At 44.4% G+C, this 19,428-nt stretch overlaps 1 protein-coding gene across 6 annotated transcripts in view; it reads right to left on the reverse strand.

Moving 5' to 3' along the window:
* Nucleotides 1-19,428, reverse strand: part of LOC134348348 (receptor tyrosine-protein kinase erbB-4-like) — a 1,006,440-nt gene that overhangs the window by 74,294 nt on the left and 912,718 nt on the right. For all 6 annotated transcript variants that reach the window (XM_063051562.1, XM_063051560.1, XM_063051559.1 and 3 more), the window contains one exon: nucleotides 18,445-18,615. In XM_063051562.1, the coding sequence (XP_062907632.1) occupies nucleotides 18,445-18,615 (171 nt within the window). The remainder of the gene's footprint in view (nucleotides 1-18,444; nucleotides 18,616-19,428) is intronic.

Raw genomic sequence — 19,428 nt, forward strand, 5'->3', positions numbered from 1 at the left:
AAGGAATTGTTGATATTTTGGATCAAGACAGGGTTCTGACCTGAAATATTCATAATTCCTCCCCCCCCCCCAACAGATGTTGCTTGACCCCACTGAGTTTCTTCAGCAGTCTGTTTGGCAGAATAATGGGCATCCTTTCACATGGTGTAAAAGGAAAGGTACGTCGCATCCGGAGTTTCTCTGGTTATCGGACGATTTCCCTCCACGCCTCTCTGACGTAGTGGGGAACTGCGTACGAGGCAAGTTACAGCAGTGGTTTGCCATTGCCTTCCGCTGGGTGAGTTTCCAAAGAGATTGCCAACTCGTAACCCAGCATGGATGGAAAGCGTGCAGTTGAGCCGGCTGGCTGGATTCGAACCCGGGACCTTTCGTCCCGAAGTCCGGCACTGATGCCACCAGCGGGGTCACATGGTGTAAAGTGTTGTGAAAGGAGCTTTTGGCACACTGGCCTTCATAATTCCAAGTGCTGAGTACAGGAGTTGGGATGTTATGTTGAACTTGTTTAAGGTGTTGGTGAGGCCTAATTTGGAGTAATGTGTGTAGTTCCGGTTATCTACCAACAGGAAAGGTATCAATAAGATTGAAAGAGTGCAGAGAAACTTTATAGAATGTTGCCAGGACATGAGGATCTGAGTATAGAGAAAGGTTGAATAGGTTAGGATTTTATTCCCTAGACCGTCGGAGAATGAGGGGAGATTTGATAGAGGTACACAAAATTATGAGGAGTATCGATAGGGTAAATGCATGCAGGCTCTTTTCACTGAGGTTGGTTGAGAACTAGAACTAGAGGTCATGGGCTAAAGGTGAAAGGTGAAATATTTAAGGGGAACATGAGGTGGAACGTCTTCACTCAGCGGGTGTGGGATGAGCTGCCAGCGGAAGTGGTGGATGTGGGTTTGATTTCAGCATTTAAGAGAAATTTGGATAGGTACGTGGCTGGGATGGAGGGCTATGGTCCAGGTGCAGGTCGATGGGACATTAATAGTTTGGCATACACTAGGTGGACTGAAGGCCTGATTTGTTCTGCAGTGTTCTAAGACTCTGTGGAGGATGCTATTAAATATGCCACACATGACTAAAGGTCATGGAATAAAAGGAGCTGTTGCAGCAGTGGAGAGAAAATTGGCTATGCAACAGGCAATAGAGTGAAATAGTTGGTTGCCAGACTGGAGGACAGTGCACAATGGAGTTCCCCAGGGCTTGGTACTTGTGGGATGAATAACATTAATGACTGTGGGCACGAAATACGATTTCCAAAGTTGCATATAATACAAATAGCAGAGAGGCACAGACTTTAAGGAAACATAGACAAGGCCGCGGAAAGGGTAGATAGGTAGATGATGAAATGTAATGTCAGGAAGTGTGAGGCAATATACTTACATAGGAAGAATGAGAAAGTATGTATAAACTAGTCGCACATCTTAAAACTGGTACGAGAACAGACAGATCCGGGGGCAAACGTTTGTAGCTTGACAAAAGTGGCAGGGTGGCTGTGCATATGATTATAACAGGAGGACTTGAGATCTTGGGATTTAAAAGAAGAAGCTCAAAGTACAAGAGCAAAGAAGTCATGATGAGCCTTCACACAACATCCATTCAGTCAGTGTTGTAGTACTGTGCACCGTTCTGGGGGCCACACGTTAGGGAAGAGAGGAAAACTATAAAGAGGGTGTAGAGAGACTTACGACAATGATTATGGGGATTAATTTACTACAAGGATTCTAGGGAAGGTACGAGTGGATTTGAACTCATGAAGATAGCAGCTGAAAAAGGGGAGGGAAGGCAGACAGGGGTTAAGAACTAAAAAGTAGAGAATTGAGGTTGTGACGAGAATACACATAGATTAAGACGTTAGCTGGCCTGGGCTGGCACCCGTGGGATCAGCAGCTGGTCTGCCACCTGTCTTCAGGAGAAAGAGAGATAAGGAAAACAATGGAGCAGCATTTGGAGATGTTAGTGAAGGGACGGGAGAATTTAACGGAAGGAGAGCTGTCAAGATCGGCTCCCCCTTTGAACCCTGAACTGTTTGAAGTGATGGACAGGCGATACCCCAGCAGGGGGATAAAAAGGGACAGGTTCGCTAAGGCAAGACACACACGACACCACGAGGTAACGAGACCCTGGAAGCGGTGCGTCTTCCACAAGTCGGTGGAAAGTTTTGGACGGCTGGTCGCGGGACCAAGCTATAGAGGCACAGGGTGGAAAGGTACGATTGGCGGGAATCTGGTGTGCGTCCACCCTTGCCTGGGTGCCAGGTTCACCGCAGAGAAACGATCGTATCTGGAAACGGAGGGGTCACGGTCGGTGACCTCAGATGACATCACAAAGGGCTCGCCCGAACGCTGACTGCGAAGAATATCGGAGGTCTGTGTGGAAGCCGTTTGAATATTCATTCGTTTTGCTCTCTCTCTCCTTCCCCCCCCCCCCCCCACTGTCCATCTCCCACGGCAGCGATTACTGCGAACTGAACTGAACTAAATTGAACTGAACTTTGCGTCACTTTGAAACTGGTCATTTACCCCTAGACAATGATAGAGCTTGATTGATCCTGTTATCGTAATTCTGTGTACATGTGTGTTTATCATTGCTGAACTGTTGCATTTATTATCCTTTTGATTAGAGTACTGTGTTGCTTGTTTCTTTAATAAAACTTTCTTAGTTCTAGTAATTCAGACTCCAACTGAGTGATCCATTTCTGCTGGCTTGGCAACCCAGTTACGGGGTATGTAACAAGGTTAAATAACAGGAGGACAAAGAGTCTGGGGCCTGGGGTCTGGAATGTGATGCCAGGGTGGTGGAGACAGGTTGAACTGGGAAGAGGGATAAATATCTGAAAGGAAAGAGAATGGGGTCCTGCACAGAGCCAGCAGTCTCCACCTGTGCTGCAGCTACCCCTGAATTCTGTGGCTCTGATATGCAGATGTGCAAGAGGATTTGGACTTCTTTTGTAACTGAAATCCCACCTGTTGTCGTAGTGAGCAATTCCTATGGTAGGTGGCATGTGTCATAATCGCAAGGGGCTATAGCTTAGGAGTGCGTCAATACTGTATCGCAGGTATGAAGGGCTTTGCAGAGATTACCTAGAGTATAATGTCTGGTTTTCACTTCCTAACTTAAAAATTGACAGGTTTTTCCCAGAGAGAGTGAAATGGGAGATACGCCAGAGGAACCAGGACGGATTGAGAACTGAACTTCCACATTCTATGGAGCTGATCTGATTTACGTGTTTAAAATTATTAGTGGGGTTAAAAAATAACTACTGTTACCTTGCTTCCACTGACTTCAAAATCTGGAGCTAGGCTGTAGCCTTCAGTCTGTTCATTTACGTGTGTGATATATTGGGGTTATGTCTGTATGGACAGATTGCATTTGTTGTGAGTGTGAGCAGGCATTCTGAGCTTGTGCCAATATGCAGGATATGTGAGGGCTAAGTGCAGATTGCCCAGCTCAACGTTCATTTGCTTAGATCTCCAGCGTGTTAAAAGAGTTCACTCACAGGCACCTTTGACAATTAGTGTTTCAGTGCTGCGCCGGTAAGGTTACTGGGCTGTTGTCCTGACATTGGTGCTGCTGCTCTTCCGTTTTGGTCAACCTGATATAGGAGAGGTGCCATCAGCTGGAAAGTGTGCAGAAGAGATTTATGAGGATGTTGCTGGGACTCAGGGGAGAGAGTTGTGAAGAGAATTTGAGCAGATTGGGACTATCCCTCATTGAGGTGTGGGAGAATGACAGACGATCGCATACAGATATATCAGATCACGAGGAGATGAAGACAAGAGTCAATGTGCCTAGTTTTTTACCCAGAGTTAGAGAATCAAGAACTAGGTTTAACGTGAGGGGGAAGAAATTTCATAGCAACCTGAGGGACAACATTTTCACCCGCGAGGTAGTCAGTATATAGAATGAGCTGCTAAAGGAAATAATTGAGGCAGACACATACACAACGTTTAAAAGGGACTTGGGAATCAAAGAATATAGGAACGGAGCAGAAAAATATTGTATTAGTTCAAATCTGATATCAAAGCTTGAGGGGAACACTGGTGCTTAACCCTTTGGCCTTATGGTATAGGATTACTATAGTAACACACTGCTAGAGGAACACATTGTGCTGCCGTGTTTCTAAAACAAAACAGAAATGTAATGAGGTCCCACCACCTTTCCTTCCTTTCTTATTGCTGTGAGGTTTGGTAGTCCCTGCTAGCTTCCTTACAGGCAGCCAGTGGCAGTGGGCAAAGTCCTTGTTATGCCACTGAGCTAATGCCCGTCCGGGCTGAGTTCCAGTTACAGCACCCGAGCGGGGCCAGCCTTTGGCCCTGCACCTCCAGTCACCGGCAGTGCAGTGTATACAATGATTAAAGCTGTCCTCTCACGGCATGAGGCTGCTCCCCCTCCCAAGTCGCTCTTTTTTTTGATTTCAATGTTTTGTGGGAAGGTCTGTGTGGAGAATCAAGTGTCAGTTGGCACACAGCTCTCCTGGGTGAGGCTTGAGTTTAGATTCCATATCCCACTGCTTCCACACTGGAGGATGTTAAGTTAAGCGTGCCTTCTGAAACACGTTTGCTTTCTCCAGCAGAGCTGCAGTAATTAGTTCCTGATGCTGCTGTGACACTGCGTGCGGGGTGCCCCTTGTCTGATATCCTGCCAGCCTTCTGCACAGCTCCTGCCCTGATCAGGAACGGCCTGTGGAGCTGTGGGCAGCAGATTACCCCTGGGCGAATGAAGGAGCAAATCCAATCTCCACCCAATCAATGGGGTTCACTGCTGCCGGAGCGTGAAAACTCCGGGCACCTAATTGAAATAACCAGGCATCTCAGAGGGATCAATAGCTGTTGTATTGGTATCTGTCAGCACACACAGATTATCAATGATCATGCCTCATTGGTTTAAAATTCTGCGAGGGAACAATAGCCGGATGCTTTCTTTCCCCTGGCTGGGGTTTTTGGAAGCAAGGATCGCAGTCTGAGGAGGAGGAGAAATATCTTCACTTAGAGGATGGTGAACCTATCGAATTGTTGACCGTAGAAGGCTGTGGAGGCCAAGTCACTGAATATATTTCATAGAAAATTCAAGTTCCAAGGCATAAATATCATCAATATTTTTCCCTGGTCCAACTCCCTAGACTCTATGGTCAACAGCACACCAGCGTCTCTATTCCTCTGAAGACTAAGGAAATGAGTGTGTCCCGATGACCATTGCCAATGTTTACTGATGAACTATATCTGGATGCATCACAGCTTGATATGCGAACTGCTCTGCCCAAGACTGCAAGAAATTACAGAGCATTGTAAATACAACTCAATCCACTATGAAAACTTGACCTCCTTTAACTGACACCGTGCAGATTTCCCAATGCCTCAGGAAAGCAGAAACTTGGTCAAAGATTCCTCTCACCCAAGTCATTCTCTCTTTTCCCTGTTCCCATCAGGCAGAAGAAACAAATGTTTGAGAGCGCCTACCATTAGGGTCAAGGACAGCTTCTATCCCACTGTAGTAAAACTACTGAGCTGTCCCCTAGTACAATAAGGTGTACCCTTGATGTTGCAAGCTGCTTTGTTATGGCCTTGCATCTTATTGTCTACCTGCACTGCAGTGCTGTCGGTAACTGTAACACCTTATTCCGCATTTTTCCCATGTACTACCTCAACATACTGTTGTAATAAAATGATCTGAATAGATGGTATGCTAAGTAAATATTTTTCACTGTACCTCAGTAAATGTGACAGTAATAAACCAATTTCCTAAGAGATCAGATGAACATCAGGACAACCTCGAGCTTCTAGCAATTAAAGTTTGCCTAACTGGGTGAAAGTTTCAAAATAAAGCCCCTATATTTTTAAACAATGATATGGGGAGGGAGTTTAGTGGATTGATTAGCAGTTCTGCTGGTCAAACCTGAGATGGAGAAGAACTAGGAATTGCATTAAAGGAGGTGTGGCACAGGTGATAGAGATGGGCAATGCTGGTGTAATTGGAAATTGTGCCCCTTTACGACATTTGTGAAGAAATTTAATATTTACTCATTTAGTGGTGCAGAATGTTCCTGTTCTTCCTTGCCAGTTTAAAAGTAGGGAGATTTTGTTGCCATTGTACAGCAAGGTACCTGGAAATACTGTGCACAGTTTTGGACCCCTTGCCTGTAAAACGATATAAAAACATTGGAGGCAGTACAAAGGAGATTCACCTGGCTAACACCTGGGATGAGAAGGATTGGTCAGACTGTATTTGGAATATTGTGGGCAATTTTGGGCAAATCAATCACAACATCAATCAGTTGTCCTTTGCCTATCCTGCTTGTTACTTCTACAAAGAATTCCAACAGATTGGTCAGGCAAGATTTTCCCTTGAGGAAACCATGTTAACTACGGCCTATTTTATCATGTGCCTCCAAGTACCCCGAGACCTCATCCTTAATAATCGACTCCAAAATCTTCCCAGCCACTGAGGTCAGACTAACTGGCCTCTCCATTCTTGAAGAGTGGAGTGACATTTGCAATTTTCCAGTCTTCCAGAACCATTCCAGAATCTAGTGATTCTTGAAAGTTCATTACTAATGCCTCCACAATCTCTTTAGCCACCTCTTTCCGAGTTCTGGGGAGTACATCATCTGGCCCAGGTGACTTATCTGCCTTCAGACCTTTCAGTTTCCAAAGAATCTACAATCTAGTTATGGTCACTTCACATCTTTCATGCCCCCGATACCTGGAACTTTCACCAGACTGCTAGTGTCTTCCACAGTGAAGTCTGATGCAAAAACACCTTGGAGTTTAGAAGAATGAGGAGAGTTGTTACTAAAACACATAAGATCCTAAGAAGGTCTTGACAGAATATATGCTGGGATGTTTTCACTACTGAGAGAGTCACGAACGAGGGGCAAAGCTGCAGGGTATAGGGCCGGTCATTTTAAACTAAGGTGCATAGAAGTTTCTACTTGTAGAAGGCGGTGAATTTCTGGAATTCTCTGCCCTGCTAAGTCATGAAAGCTGGATCATTAGAAGTATTGGAAGCGGAGGTGAGTAAATAATCTGCAGATTTAGGAAAGGACAGGTATGGTGAAATGACACAGAGCAGGAGTTCAGGCCAGCACAGATCAGCCATGATCACATTAAATGATGGGGCAGGCTTGGAAGGTTCTGATAGCCAAGCCCTCATTGCGTCATGGAGTCATAAAGTTATATTGCATGGAAAGAGGCCCTTTGTCTCAGCTTGTCCATGCTGACCAAGCTACCTAATCGAGCTAGTTCCATTTTCTGTGTTTGGTCCATATCTCTCTAAACCTTTCCTGTGCACATACAGAAAGTCTTTCAAACATTGTACTTCTGCTCACTCATCTCTACCAGCTTCTCTGGAAGCTTGTTCCATATACCCACCCAGCCTCTATGAGAAAAACATGCCCCTTGGGTTCCCTTTAAACCTTTCTCTCTCATCTTAACCACTGTAGCATAGCAGTTAGCATGGCACTATTACAGATTAGGGCATTGGAGTTTGGCGTTCATTCCCAGGGTCCTCTTGAAGGAGTTTGTACATCCTCCCCATGGAATCCATGAGTTTTCTCCAGGTGCTCCAGTTTCCTCCCACAGTCCAAAAATATACTGGTTAATAGGTTAATTGGTCATTGTAAACTGTCTGATGATTAGGTTAGGGTTAAATCAGGGGCTGCTGGGCAGTTCGGCACAAAGGGCCAGAAGGGCACACTCCACACCGTACCTCAAGATAAATAAATCAGTAGAATTAAATTAAACCTGTGCCCTCTAGTTTTAAACTCCACTGGCCTGGGAAATAGCCTGCTCCTATTTTCCTGTGTTATTTCAAAATCGCAGAACCCTGCTCTGACAGGGTACATGATGGACCTTTGGTAGTATGGTTCAGCCACACAAGTCGTGCTTGGACTAAACATCTCTCCCGTTTCATTATGGGTTTGACCCCTGTAAAAATGACACTGTACAAGGTTGGAAATAGCTTGCCTAAGCGTCCTGAGGTTATCAGTTCATTCTATTGCTAATATTAAAAAACACACCAAAATATTTTGCTGTTGCATGAGGGAGATAAGCTGCATATGACACAGCAGGATGTGTGTGTGTGTGTGTGTGTGTGTGTGTGTGTGTGTGTGTTGTCTATGTGCTCTCCTGATAGTGTGTTTGTATGTGTGGATGTGTTTCTGCATTTGTTGTGTGTGTGTTTGTGACAGAAAGAGATTGAAAAGGCAAGACTGAGTACGTGTCAGTGTGTGTTTGCATTATGAAGAGTGTTTGTGTACACGTGTGTGTCTGCATGTGTGAATATATGAGTATGGTAGGAAAGCGATTGTGTATTTTTGAATATGTGTGACAGTGAATGTTGGGGAGTATGGACTGAAGAATGACAGTGTGAACACAAGGAAGTGAGTGTATATCTGAGAAAGCATTGAGAATGATTGTGTGAGGGGGCATGAGAGCTAGTGTGTGTGAGCCCAAGCAAATGTGCATTTTTGGTGTCAATATTTGGGAGAGGCACTGAGTGTGATATGAGTGGGAATGTGAGTGAGTGTGTATTTTTGAAAATAATTCTGTGTGTGAGACCAAGTGTGTGAGAATTTGAGAGTGAGGATGAAAGTGAGCGTGTGTGATGTGAGTGTGGATATGTGTCTGTGACTGTACGTGTGTGAGAGTAAATGTGTGAGAATATGTATCTGTAGGTGAATGTGTGTGTGTGTGTGTGTGTGTGTGTGTGTGTGTGTGTGTGTGTGTGTGAAGATAGGAATGTGAAAATGAATTTGTGTGTGTTTGTGCAGTGAGGAGTGTATACACCTGTGGGAATGAGGGTGAGAGTGAGACCGTGTGTGGGGCAATGTGAGGCTGTGTGTGTGTCATCATGAGTGTGTAAGAGAAGTGTATGAGAATTATTGTGTATTTGTGAGCGTATTTGAGTGTGTATATGTGTGGGTTGTGAATGTGAGGTGTAGCTCATAAAGTTGCCTCCGAGTGTATCCTCAGTACTCATGCTTGTTAATGCAAATATCTAACCAGCCAATAAAGTGGCAGCAACTCAATGTATAAAAGCATGTAGACATGGTCAAGAGGTTCAGTTGTTGCTTAGATGAACATCAGAGTGGTGAAGAAATATGATCTAAGTGACGTTGACTGTAGAATGATTATTGAATGAAACACCACTAAGAGTCCTCAACCTACTCCTGTGGTTGCTTCTTGAGGGAACTCTGCAATTGGTCCATTCATCTACCCTTTCCCAACAGCAATACCAATACTCCTTTTTGACTATTGCATACACATTGGAAAGTGGGTACTGAATCTGCTTTCATCATCTGTCTAGGTCATGCATTTCAGATTATAATAATTTACTACATTAAAGGAATTCTCTGCATGTTGCCCCGGGTTCTTCAACCGATCACCTTAAGTTCACCCTCTTCCACCAGAAAATTTCTCCTGATTTAATCAAGAGCCTTCAAAGCTTTGGCTCAGTTGTGTCCCTTGGCTCTCTGACAACATCTCCTTACCACAACCTGCATTCAAAACCCCTGACACCCTTCCTTCAGCACCCATAACAATGGAAGTACTCAGTAGTCAAATAGCATATGCAGTGAGAGAAACAGGGTTACTGTTCAGTTTGATGACCTTCCACAAGAACGGAGAGATTCAGAGAAGCGGCGCGTTGCAGAAAAAGGGGAAGGATAGGGAAACCTAGAAACCAAGAGAAAATGGATCATACATAATGGATGTAAAAGGAAGTTTGACACCAAATAGAAGTATATAAAGTTACGTGGGACATAGATAGGGTAGATAATCAGAGCTTGATTCCCAGGGTAGAAATATCAAATACCAGAGTATGTAGGTTCAAGGCGAGAAGGGGGAAGTTTAAAGGAGAGTTGCAAGACAGGCTCTATATCAGTAAGACAAAGGAGATGGTGATGGACTTTAGGAAGACTAAGGCTGCACTGCTCCCTGTGGTGATGGTGAGGACATAAAAGTACCTGTGGGTGCACTTGGATGACAGACTTGAGTGGAGCACCAACACAGAAGCTGTGTACAAGAAGGGCCAGAGTCATCTCTACTTCCTGAGGAGACTGAGGTCCTTTGGGGTATGCAGGCCTCTCCTTCATGTGTTCTACCAGTCTGTTATCATCTGTACAATTTTCTATGCAGTAGTGTGCTGGGGCAATGGCATCAACATGGGTGATGCCAACAGGCTCAATAAACTAATTAGAAAGGTTGGCTCTGTTATAGGAGTCAAACTGGACACCCTGGAGGCTGTGGTAGAACAAAGGACCCCGGCAATTCTGGACATGTTTCTCACCCTCCGCATGCCACCTTGGCCGAACAGGGGAGTACATTTATTAATACAGTAGACTAAGACAAATGCACCGCTCCAAAGAGCGCTATATGAGGCCATCCTTACCCTCGGCCATTAGGCTCTATAATGAGTCAACCTATAGCCAGGGGAATGATGGCCCCCTCCTGTTAGACTGTTTGAGGTAATTTATTTTTTACTCTTTCTTACTTCTCTTCTAATATTTGTATATTTGTATATCTGTGCACTTGTAATGCTACTGTGACATTGGAATGGGTTGCCAAGAGAAATGATGGAAGCAGATACAATTGTGGAGCTTACGTCACCTTGCCTTCATAGGTCGGGGGATAGAAAATAAAAATTGGCATTTTATTTTGCTACTTTACATAACACTGTGTAGATTGCATGTGCAGAATTCTGTGCAGTTCTGGGTGATACTATGTAAGAAGGATGTGGTTGCACTGGAGAGAGAGCAGAGGGGACTCACACAGGTTTGCCTGGATTGGAGGGCTTTAGTTATGGGGAGAGAATGATAACTCAGCTTGTTTTCTCTGAAGCAAAAGAGGCTGAGGGCATCCTGATAGAAGTATATACAATTATAGGATAGATGGTCAAAACCTCTTTCCCATGAGAGAGGTATCAAAATCAAGAAAACATAGGTTTAACATGAGAGTTAGGGGTTTAAAGTGAGAGCTTCGGGTTTAAGGTGAAAGCTAAGGGGTTAAGGTGACAGCTAGGAGTTTAAGGTGAGAGGTAGGGTTTAAGGTGAGAGCTAGTGTTTTAAGGTGAGGGATAGGGGTTTAAAGTGAGAGGTAGGGGTTTAAGGTGAGAGCTAGAGGTTTAAAGTGAGAGGTAGGGGTTTTAAAGTTTAAGGTGAGAGGTGGGGGTTAAGATAAGAGGTAGGGGGTTAAGGTGAGAGGTGGGAGTTAAGGTGAGAGGTGGGGGGGTTAAGGTAAGAGGTGGGAGTTAAGCTAAGTGTAGGGGTTTAAGTGAAAGTTAGGTGTTTAAGATAAGAGGCAGAGATTTAAGGTGAAAGCTAGAATAACAGACATCCCACCTCTCCTGGAAGTTCCGGGAGTCTCCCGCATATTAATAGTGGCTCCCTGATGCCCGCAAATTGTATACAATATTCTGGATATCAATTCTTTTGAGAGCGAGTGAGCGAGAGAGTGCGAGAACGAGAGAGAGAGAGCAAGAAAGAGTGTGAGAGAGAGCGAGAGAGTGAGCGCGAGAGCGACCACGAGAGAAAGAGAGAGAGGGAGAGAGAGAGCGAGAGAACACGCAAGAGAGAGAGAGAGAGAGCACGCGTGCCATGGGAGAGCCTTCCAAACAAAGAAAATATAAAACGTACATCACCCCAGACTACACTAAAGTGTACCCCTGCCTAATAGGGGTCAAAAACAATGACAGTATTGCTCGCTGCACTGTTTGCTACAGTGACTTTTCTATTGCCCATGGTGGGTTAAGACTGTAAAAGACATGTTGAGATGAGTTTAACAGATGTCATTTGTTCATTAGTGTAGCTAACATTATTTAAACTAGCTGACTAGCTGCTAAGGAGCTACTCCATTGCAGACATCCCACCTCTCCCGGAAGTTCCAGGAGTCTCCTGCAAATTGATGGTGCTACCTCCCTGAAATGAGTTTTTGCAGGATGGGATGTTTGGAATAAGATAAAACAGTAACAATAGAGAATAAAATGTAAAGTCTACAAAAGAGTGCAGAGCAGGTAAGCAATATAGTGCAAGATCAGACAAAAGTAAATATCCCTGAATCTCTCTGTTCCTGCTCCCACTTGAAAACTCTTACTCCCTGTCCTGTGGATGGAGAACCAGGAATTCCAGAGATTGTTGACCAAAGGTTTGGTTGACAGAACTTTAAAGCAAAATTCAGCAGAGGTCAAGCAGTCATTATGAAGAGTTTGAGGCAGCAGTGTGTGATATCTTCACATTGTACATTACTCGAGAGCCTTTTCTCTTACCTACCACCAATCAGCATCAAAACATTGAATGCAGAGCAAAAAAAATACTTCAGTGAATGTTTCAGTAGAGGGGAGTATTGCATGAAACTGGAATAACCGATATCACCTCATTTCAAATCAATTGTCTGGTCTGTCTCAAAGGGGTTAGACAGTTTCTCCTCTTAAATGGCTACATTTTCCTTGACAATCAAGCCTATTGATCTCACCCAAAAGTGTCTGCTGGATGCTGCTAAACAGGGACTTCTGGCTACTGAACTGCATCATTAGGGAAGAAGGCCTACACTAGATTGCCCATTGTAATGATGCATTCTCCTACAACTGAGAAATAAGAGCCCCAGTACTTTGAAACAGTGCTGTCTGAATAGAGAACTAATGATAATAGGATCTTCCCACCATTCTTGGCTGAAGCACTCCGATCGTAAATTATAGTGGGATCTTATTTTTATCTCAAGCTTTCTTTATTCCACCTGCTAATGCTCACATTAAAGACTAACCCTTTCAGTACTGGATGTTATTAGCATATCTGGTCACGTTAGTTAAGCCTTGACCTTGAGCTAGGCATAATTCCAAAGAGTACAACACACAACCAAGGGCAGTGGTGCACTGCACGTCAGAAGGAGCTCCAGAAAAACTTGCTGGAGGTATGGTCTTTCACATCAGGAAGAATCGAAGAAGAATCACTTGGCATGACATTGAAGAAAAACAACAGATTTCTCAGTGACGACTTTCCGAATATTTATTTCTCAACCAACAATGCTAATAAAACCAACCACCTCATCAATTATCACTTGCTGGGGCTAAACTACCTTCTGAATTTTTTATAAACAAGAGTAAATCTGCAGATGCTGGAAATCAAAGTAATACACACAAAATGCTGGAGGAACTCAGCAGGCCAGACAGCATCTATGAAAAAGAGTAAGCAGCTGATGTTTCAGCGAAGGGTCTTGGCCCAAAATGTCGACTGCTTACTCTTTTCCATAGATGCCTCCTGGTCTATTGAGTTCCTTCAGCATTTTGTGTTGAATTTTTTACATGACATTTCTAACTGCACTCTATAAGGTCTTGATCAGTTGCAACAGGATGCCTTAAGATCAGGAAAGGTGGTCTGGAAATGTAATTGTTTCAGTTTCAAGGAAAAAAACTAAGTGCAGTAACAATTTCCACCAATGACAGCCCCAACACAGTGAGTTCTGATTCTGAACTCAGATTGTACAAAGTTCTAATGTCACTAATAACTTTCGTTTTAATATGACACAATTGCATTGTCACAGCTTGAACATTGAACATTCTGCGAGGTACATAACGGCTCAAGTTTGATGCTGGACCCATTGTTACTGTTTTAGTAATACTCATGGAATGCCCTGTCATAGTTGGTGGTAAAGTCTGGTACATTAGGGACAGTTAAGAAACTCTTCGACGGACACATGGATGATAGAAAAATGGAGACCTATGAAGGAGGGAAGAGTAGGCTAAAAGATGGGCACAACATTGTGGTCTGCAGGGCTTGTGCTGTGCTGTACTGCTCTGTGTTCTAAATTCTAATTAAGCGTCTTGGCTCCTTCCACTGCTCACGGCTTTCTAACCCGAAAATGACTCATTTATTCCTATTTCGCTTTCTGTCTATTAATACATCCTCAATTTGTACCAGTATGCAACTCATAACCCCACATGTCCTTGTTTAATAATCTCTCGTGTTGCACCTGATCAGTATGCCAGTGCTATTTTCCAAATAAAACAGCTGCGGAGGAACTCAGAGCACTGAGCAGCATCTGTGGGGGTAAAGGAATTACTGACTTCTGATTGAGACGTCCACAACTTCTCCCCACTCACAGATGCTGCTTAGCCTATTGAGAAGTTTGTCTTTCGCTTCACATTCCAGCACTTGCAGACCCTTGTGCCAGTATTTTCCAAGAGCCTTGTTACCACTTCCTAAATGACATGGTTCATTATTTTCCCTATGATCAATGCCAGTTCAACCGGCCAAACTTAAGATGCAGTATTTCTCTTTCCACAAATGCTGGTTGAACTGCTACATGTTTCCAGCATTTTCTGTTTTTATAAGACCATAAAGCTGAATTAGGCAATTCAGTACATCCAGACTGCTCTGGCATTGCATTATGGCTGATTTATTCTCCTGTTCAACCCATTTCCCCTGCCTTCTCTCTGTAGTCTTTAACACCCTTACTAAGAATCTATCGACCTTCACTTTAAATATACCCAATGAATTGGTCTCCACAATGAATTCCATAGATTCACCACGCTATGGCTAAAGAAATTGCTTCTCTGTTCTAAAGGATTGTCTACTTATTCTGAGGCTGTGCTCTTTGGTCCTAAACTCCTCCACTTTTGGAAACACTCTCTGAATCTTTACTCCATCCACTCTATCTAGGCTTTTCAATATTCAATAGATTTCAGTAAGATAACCCCTCGTTCTTCCAAAGTTCAGCAAGTTCAGGCCCAGAGGCATCAAACATTCCTCATATGTTTCAAATCTGGACTCTTCCCCTAATTTCACCCCTCCCTCTTTTCTTGCATTAGTACGTAATGTTACGAGAATACACATAAAATTAAGATGTTTGCTGGCCTGGGCTAGCATCAGTGGCATCAGCAGTTGGTCTGCCACCTGCCCTCAGGGGAAGGAGAGATAAGGAACAATGGAGCAGCGTCTGGAGATGTGTAATGAAGGGATGTGGGAGGAAGAGCTGTCTGGAGCGGCTCCCCCCTTTGAGCCCTGAACTGTTTGAAGTGATGGACAGGCGATACCCCAGCAGGGGGATAAAAAGGGACAGGTTCGCTAAGACAGACACACGCCACCCGAGGTAACGAGACCCTGGAAGCGGTGCGCTTCTCACGAGTGGGTGAGAAGTCCCAGACAACGACAAGGGTGGAAAGGTACGATCAGCGGGAACCCGGTGTGTGTCCGCCCTTGCCTGGGTGCCGGGTTCACTGCAGAGGATCGACCGCATCTGGAGGAGGAGGGGTCACAGTCGGTGACCTCAGGTGACATCACCAAGGACCTGCCCAAAAGCTGTTTGTGAGCCATCCCGCTGGTCTGTGAGTGAAGCTGTGCTGAATGATGAGTTGTTCCTATTCTATGTCTCTCTTCCCCCACGTTGTCCACCGCCATGGCAATGATTACTGCGAACTGAACTACTAAACTGGACTGAACTTTGAGTCATTTTGAAATTGGTCATTTACCCCTAGACAACGATAGAGCTCGATTGATGCTGTTATCTTAATTCTGTGCACATGTGTGTTTATCATCACTGAACTGTTGCATTTATTATCCTTTCGATTACTGTGTTGCTTGTTTCTGTAATAAAACTTTCTTAGTTCTAGTACTCCAGACTCCAACTGAGTGATCCATTTCTGCTGGTTTGGCAACCCAGTTACGGGGTACGTAACAGTAAATATACCAATCAGCTCCTCAGATCCATGCTGGCTTACATCAGTCCTATTCTCCTGTAGTCCTGTGACTTATTCACTCATACAGATTCCACCACCACCCCATCCCCACTACCCTTTATTCATTTGACTCTAAACTACACTAAGATTAATTTACACAGGTAACTGATCAACCTGCTCATCTTTAGGATCTGAAAGGAAACTGGAGCACCTGGAGGAAACCCGCGCAGTTACAGGGAGAACTTGCAAACTCCACACAGGCGATCAGGATTAAACTGAGTCACTGGAGCACCAAGGCAGTGACACCACCCAGTATCCCTCTAGTGGGATTCCATTCCGGACTGCAAGGAGTGGTCTTGAACCTGTTGAATTTTGGACACTGGCAGCCAGTATATTCACCAGCTCCACAGCCATTTCTTTCAACATACTAGCAGACACATCATCTGCTGAGCGGCTGAAAGGTGCTGTTTTTCCGAAGGCCCTGGGTGCCCTTGTATATAAGTTTCTGGAAGCTACCGTAAAGAACCCTCTCACCCCAGGCACTCTCTCTTCTTCCCCCTCCTGCTGGTGCATGCTTTCTGGCTTTAGTATCTTCTACCCAGTGGGACAGCTTCCAACCTGGTGCTGCAGGATAAAGGATTGGACTTCTTGTGTGATAAGAAGGGCTCTCGACCTCACCATCCATTTCATCATGTACCCTTACTGTCTGCCTGCACTGCACATTCTCTATAAACTATAACACTTCATTCTGCATTCTGTTATTGGTTTTCCCTTGGTCTACTTATTTTTTGATGAGATCTATTGGACGACATGCAAAACTAAGTTTTTCACTGTACCTCGTTATATGCAACAACAATAAACCGTTTACAAGTACGGCAAGCAATTAGTAAGGTAAACATTATGTTGGCCTTGATTGTGAGAGGATTTGAGTACAAGAGAGGATATCAAGACACAAGAGACTACATATGCTGTAATCTGGAGCAACAAATAAGATACTGGATGAACTCAACAGTCAGGCCATATCTCTGGCAGGAAATGGTCAGTTGACATTTCAGGTTGATTCCCTTCGGGACCAGGTGTGGATGTGTCTTATTTCAGTGGTATAAAGGCCAGGTGAGATCTCAGGAAAAATACACTTAACATTGGAGGGAGTGCAGCAGACACCTGGTAGATTCCTGGAAGAGGGGGAGATGCTGTGCGACAACCAATTAAGCACATTAGGCCTAACTCTCCTGAACTTAAGAGAGGTGATCTCACTGAAATGTACAATATTCACGCTGGTCTTGACAGGGCAGATGGAGGAAGGATGATTCTCTGGGATAGATTCTACAGATTCAAGGGTCAACAGTCTCAAAATGAAGGGGTGCCCATTCAACATTGAAATGAGGAGAATTTTCATGAAGCTTTGCAATTCTCAGCGTTGTGAAAATTCAACAACTGGGTGTATTCAAGACAGTAACCAATTGACCCTTATACTGTATGTTAAGAGATGGAAGGGATAGGAGATTACTGGACGAAAGTGGTACTAAGATAAAAGATTTTCCACAATCATACCAAATGGCAAACAGTCACAAGAGGCTGCTCCTGCACGTTATGCAGAGAGAATGGGAAGGTCTTTTAAATTTGTCAAGGATCTCAAAAGAAGCGCCCGTGAATGAAAAATCAGTCAGTGTTAGCATGAAACATCCTTTATAGCTCATACACAGCTGAATGATGCATGACCCCCTCCTTTAACCCCCCCCCCACCCTGCTCCTGACAGGGGGTGGGCAAAGGCAACAACTAACTTAAGAGATCAGCTAAGTAAAGCTTTGGACTTACATGCACAACATGCACGTTCATGTTGGATTGCTACCTGTCCTTAACTTCATGGCCTTAAGAGAGTTAGCATCCTTTGCACTGAATGTGCTGCCTCGAGCATGAGGGACAGACAGGAGTTTGAAATAATATCAAGATAGAGTGGGTGTTGAGTGGATGTTTCTAACAGTGGGACAGTCTAGGACCAGAGTGTACAGCTTCAGAATAGAAGGACTTCCCTTAAGAAAAGAGAAGAGGAGGAATTTCTTTAGCCAGAGGTTGGTGAATCTGTGGAATTTATTGCCACAGGCATTGTGGAGGCCAAGTCACTGGGTATATTTAAAACAAAGATTGATAGTTTCTCGATTAGTAGGGTGCCAAAGGTTACAGGGAGAAGTCTGGAGAATGGAATTGAGAGGGAAAATGAATCAGCCATGATGGGACGATGGAGCAGACACTATGGGCCAAGGGGCTTAATTCCACTCCTATGTCTTCTTGTCTTAAAGTCTACTAAACATTACTATCAGTTGCAGAAATCTCAAATCAAAGAAAAAGGCTCTGAACACCTGGGTATGTAATAATACACTTAAATGCCATCTTAAAAACATTTCAAAGTGAATTTCTCTGGTGCAAGAGTACTATCTTTTGCTATTCGGGAGGATTAGCCAGGTGTGGGGATTCATGGAAACTCATCGCCAACAAGAACAAGGAGAGGAATGCAAACTCAGTGGCAAAGGGATCCTGCAAGTCTGACAGGAACAAAGATTCCCCTGTCCTGCTGCTGGGGGAGACATTTGTTGGTACTGGGCTACTTCTGTTGCTCAAACAGGAACCGGAGGCACCAACAGTAAGTGTGGCTCAAACGTCACATGCCATCATCTACCTTGTGCACCGTGACAGGGCTATTAAGGGCAATAGGTTACGTGTCGGTATACCGGTCTCACTTTGATTTGTTGTCCCTTCATATCCAGATTCATTTGACTTACCCGGTTAGAATCGATCCTCGGTCTTGAGCTGTAGATGGGAGGAGGGATGTTGAAAGCCTGTGGTACCAGGTACTCTTCGGCATCCATCATGTCCTCCAGCTCCTCTTCGTCCAGCAAACTCTGGAAGAACTTGCTGTCGCTCGGGCTCGGCAGCTTCATACGATCGTCTCCCTGAAATGACAAGAGGTACATACGTATTTACACTACAATGCCAGGTTTCATGAACAAAGGCAAGCCCCAACACGTGCTGGGAAGGTTGGGGACACCCCTAATGCAGGTGAGCAGGCTCTACTGATATCTGCGCTGTTGCTTCAGGGAAGGACTGATTACGGAAACCCCCGTATAAACCCAGTCAGTAGCTCGCATCTACCAAGTGACTGATTAGGCAAATGTACTCCACCATCAGCCTCCTCATGGACTCTATAGAGGGAGTGGGGATATCCACAAGCCCCAGGGATGGGAAATATGTGTGCTGATCCCATACCAGGCCGACACTAGGCATGTTTGCTGGATCATTGAATTCAACAGAGCAAAACAGCTGCTTTAAGAATGCTTAATTTTCTTCTTTATTTAATTATTGATAATTATTGTAATTGCCTTATGCGGTTTTTCATCCTAATTTCTTTCATAATTGCCTTCTGCAGTGTTTAGATCTTTTAATCTCTTTCCTTAACTGATTTTAACACCTCCGTAGAGTACCCTTAACTATTAAGACCCAGAGAATTTATCTCCTGCTCGGTTTGTTCCTGGGCCTGGTCTAGGCAGTGATCTGCTCGAGCTGACTGCCTGCCCCTCTTCCCAAGTTACATCTGTGCCTGGGTGTCTCTGGAGAATGAGCATGCAGTATGCAGATATCCCACCTTTCCCGGAAGTTCCAGGAGTCTCCTGCATATTGATAGTGGCTCCCTGATGCCCGCAAATTATATACAATATCCCGGAAATCGATTTTTTTGAGAGTGAGCGAGAGAGCAAGCGTGCGCGAGA

This window comes from Mobula hypostoma, chromosome 6 (assembly GCF_963921235.1).
Source record: "Mobula hypostoma chromosome 6, sMobHyp1.1, whole genome shotgun sequence".
Taxonomy (NCBI): domain Eukaryota; kingdom Metazoa; phylum Chordata; class Chondrichthyes; order Myliobatiformes; family Myliobatidae; genus Mobula; species Mobula hypostoma.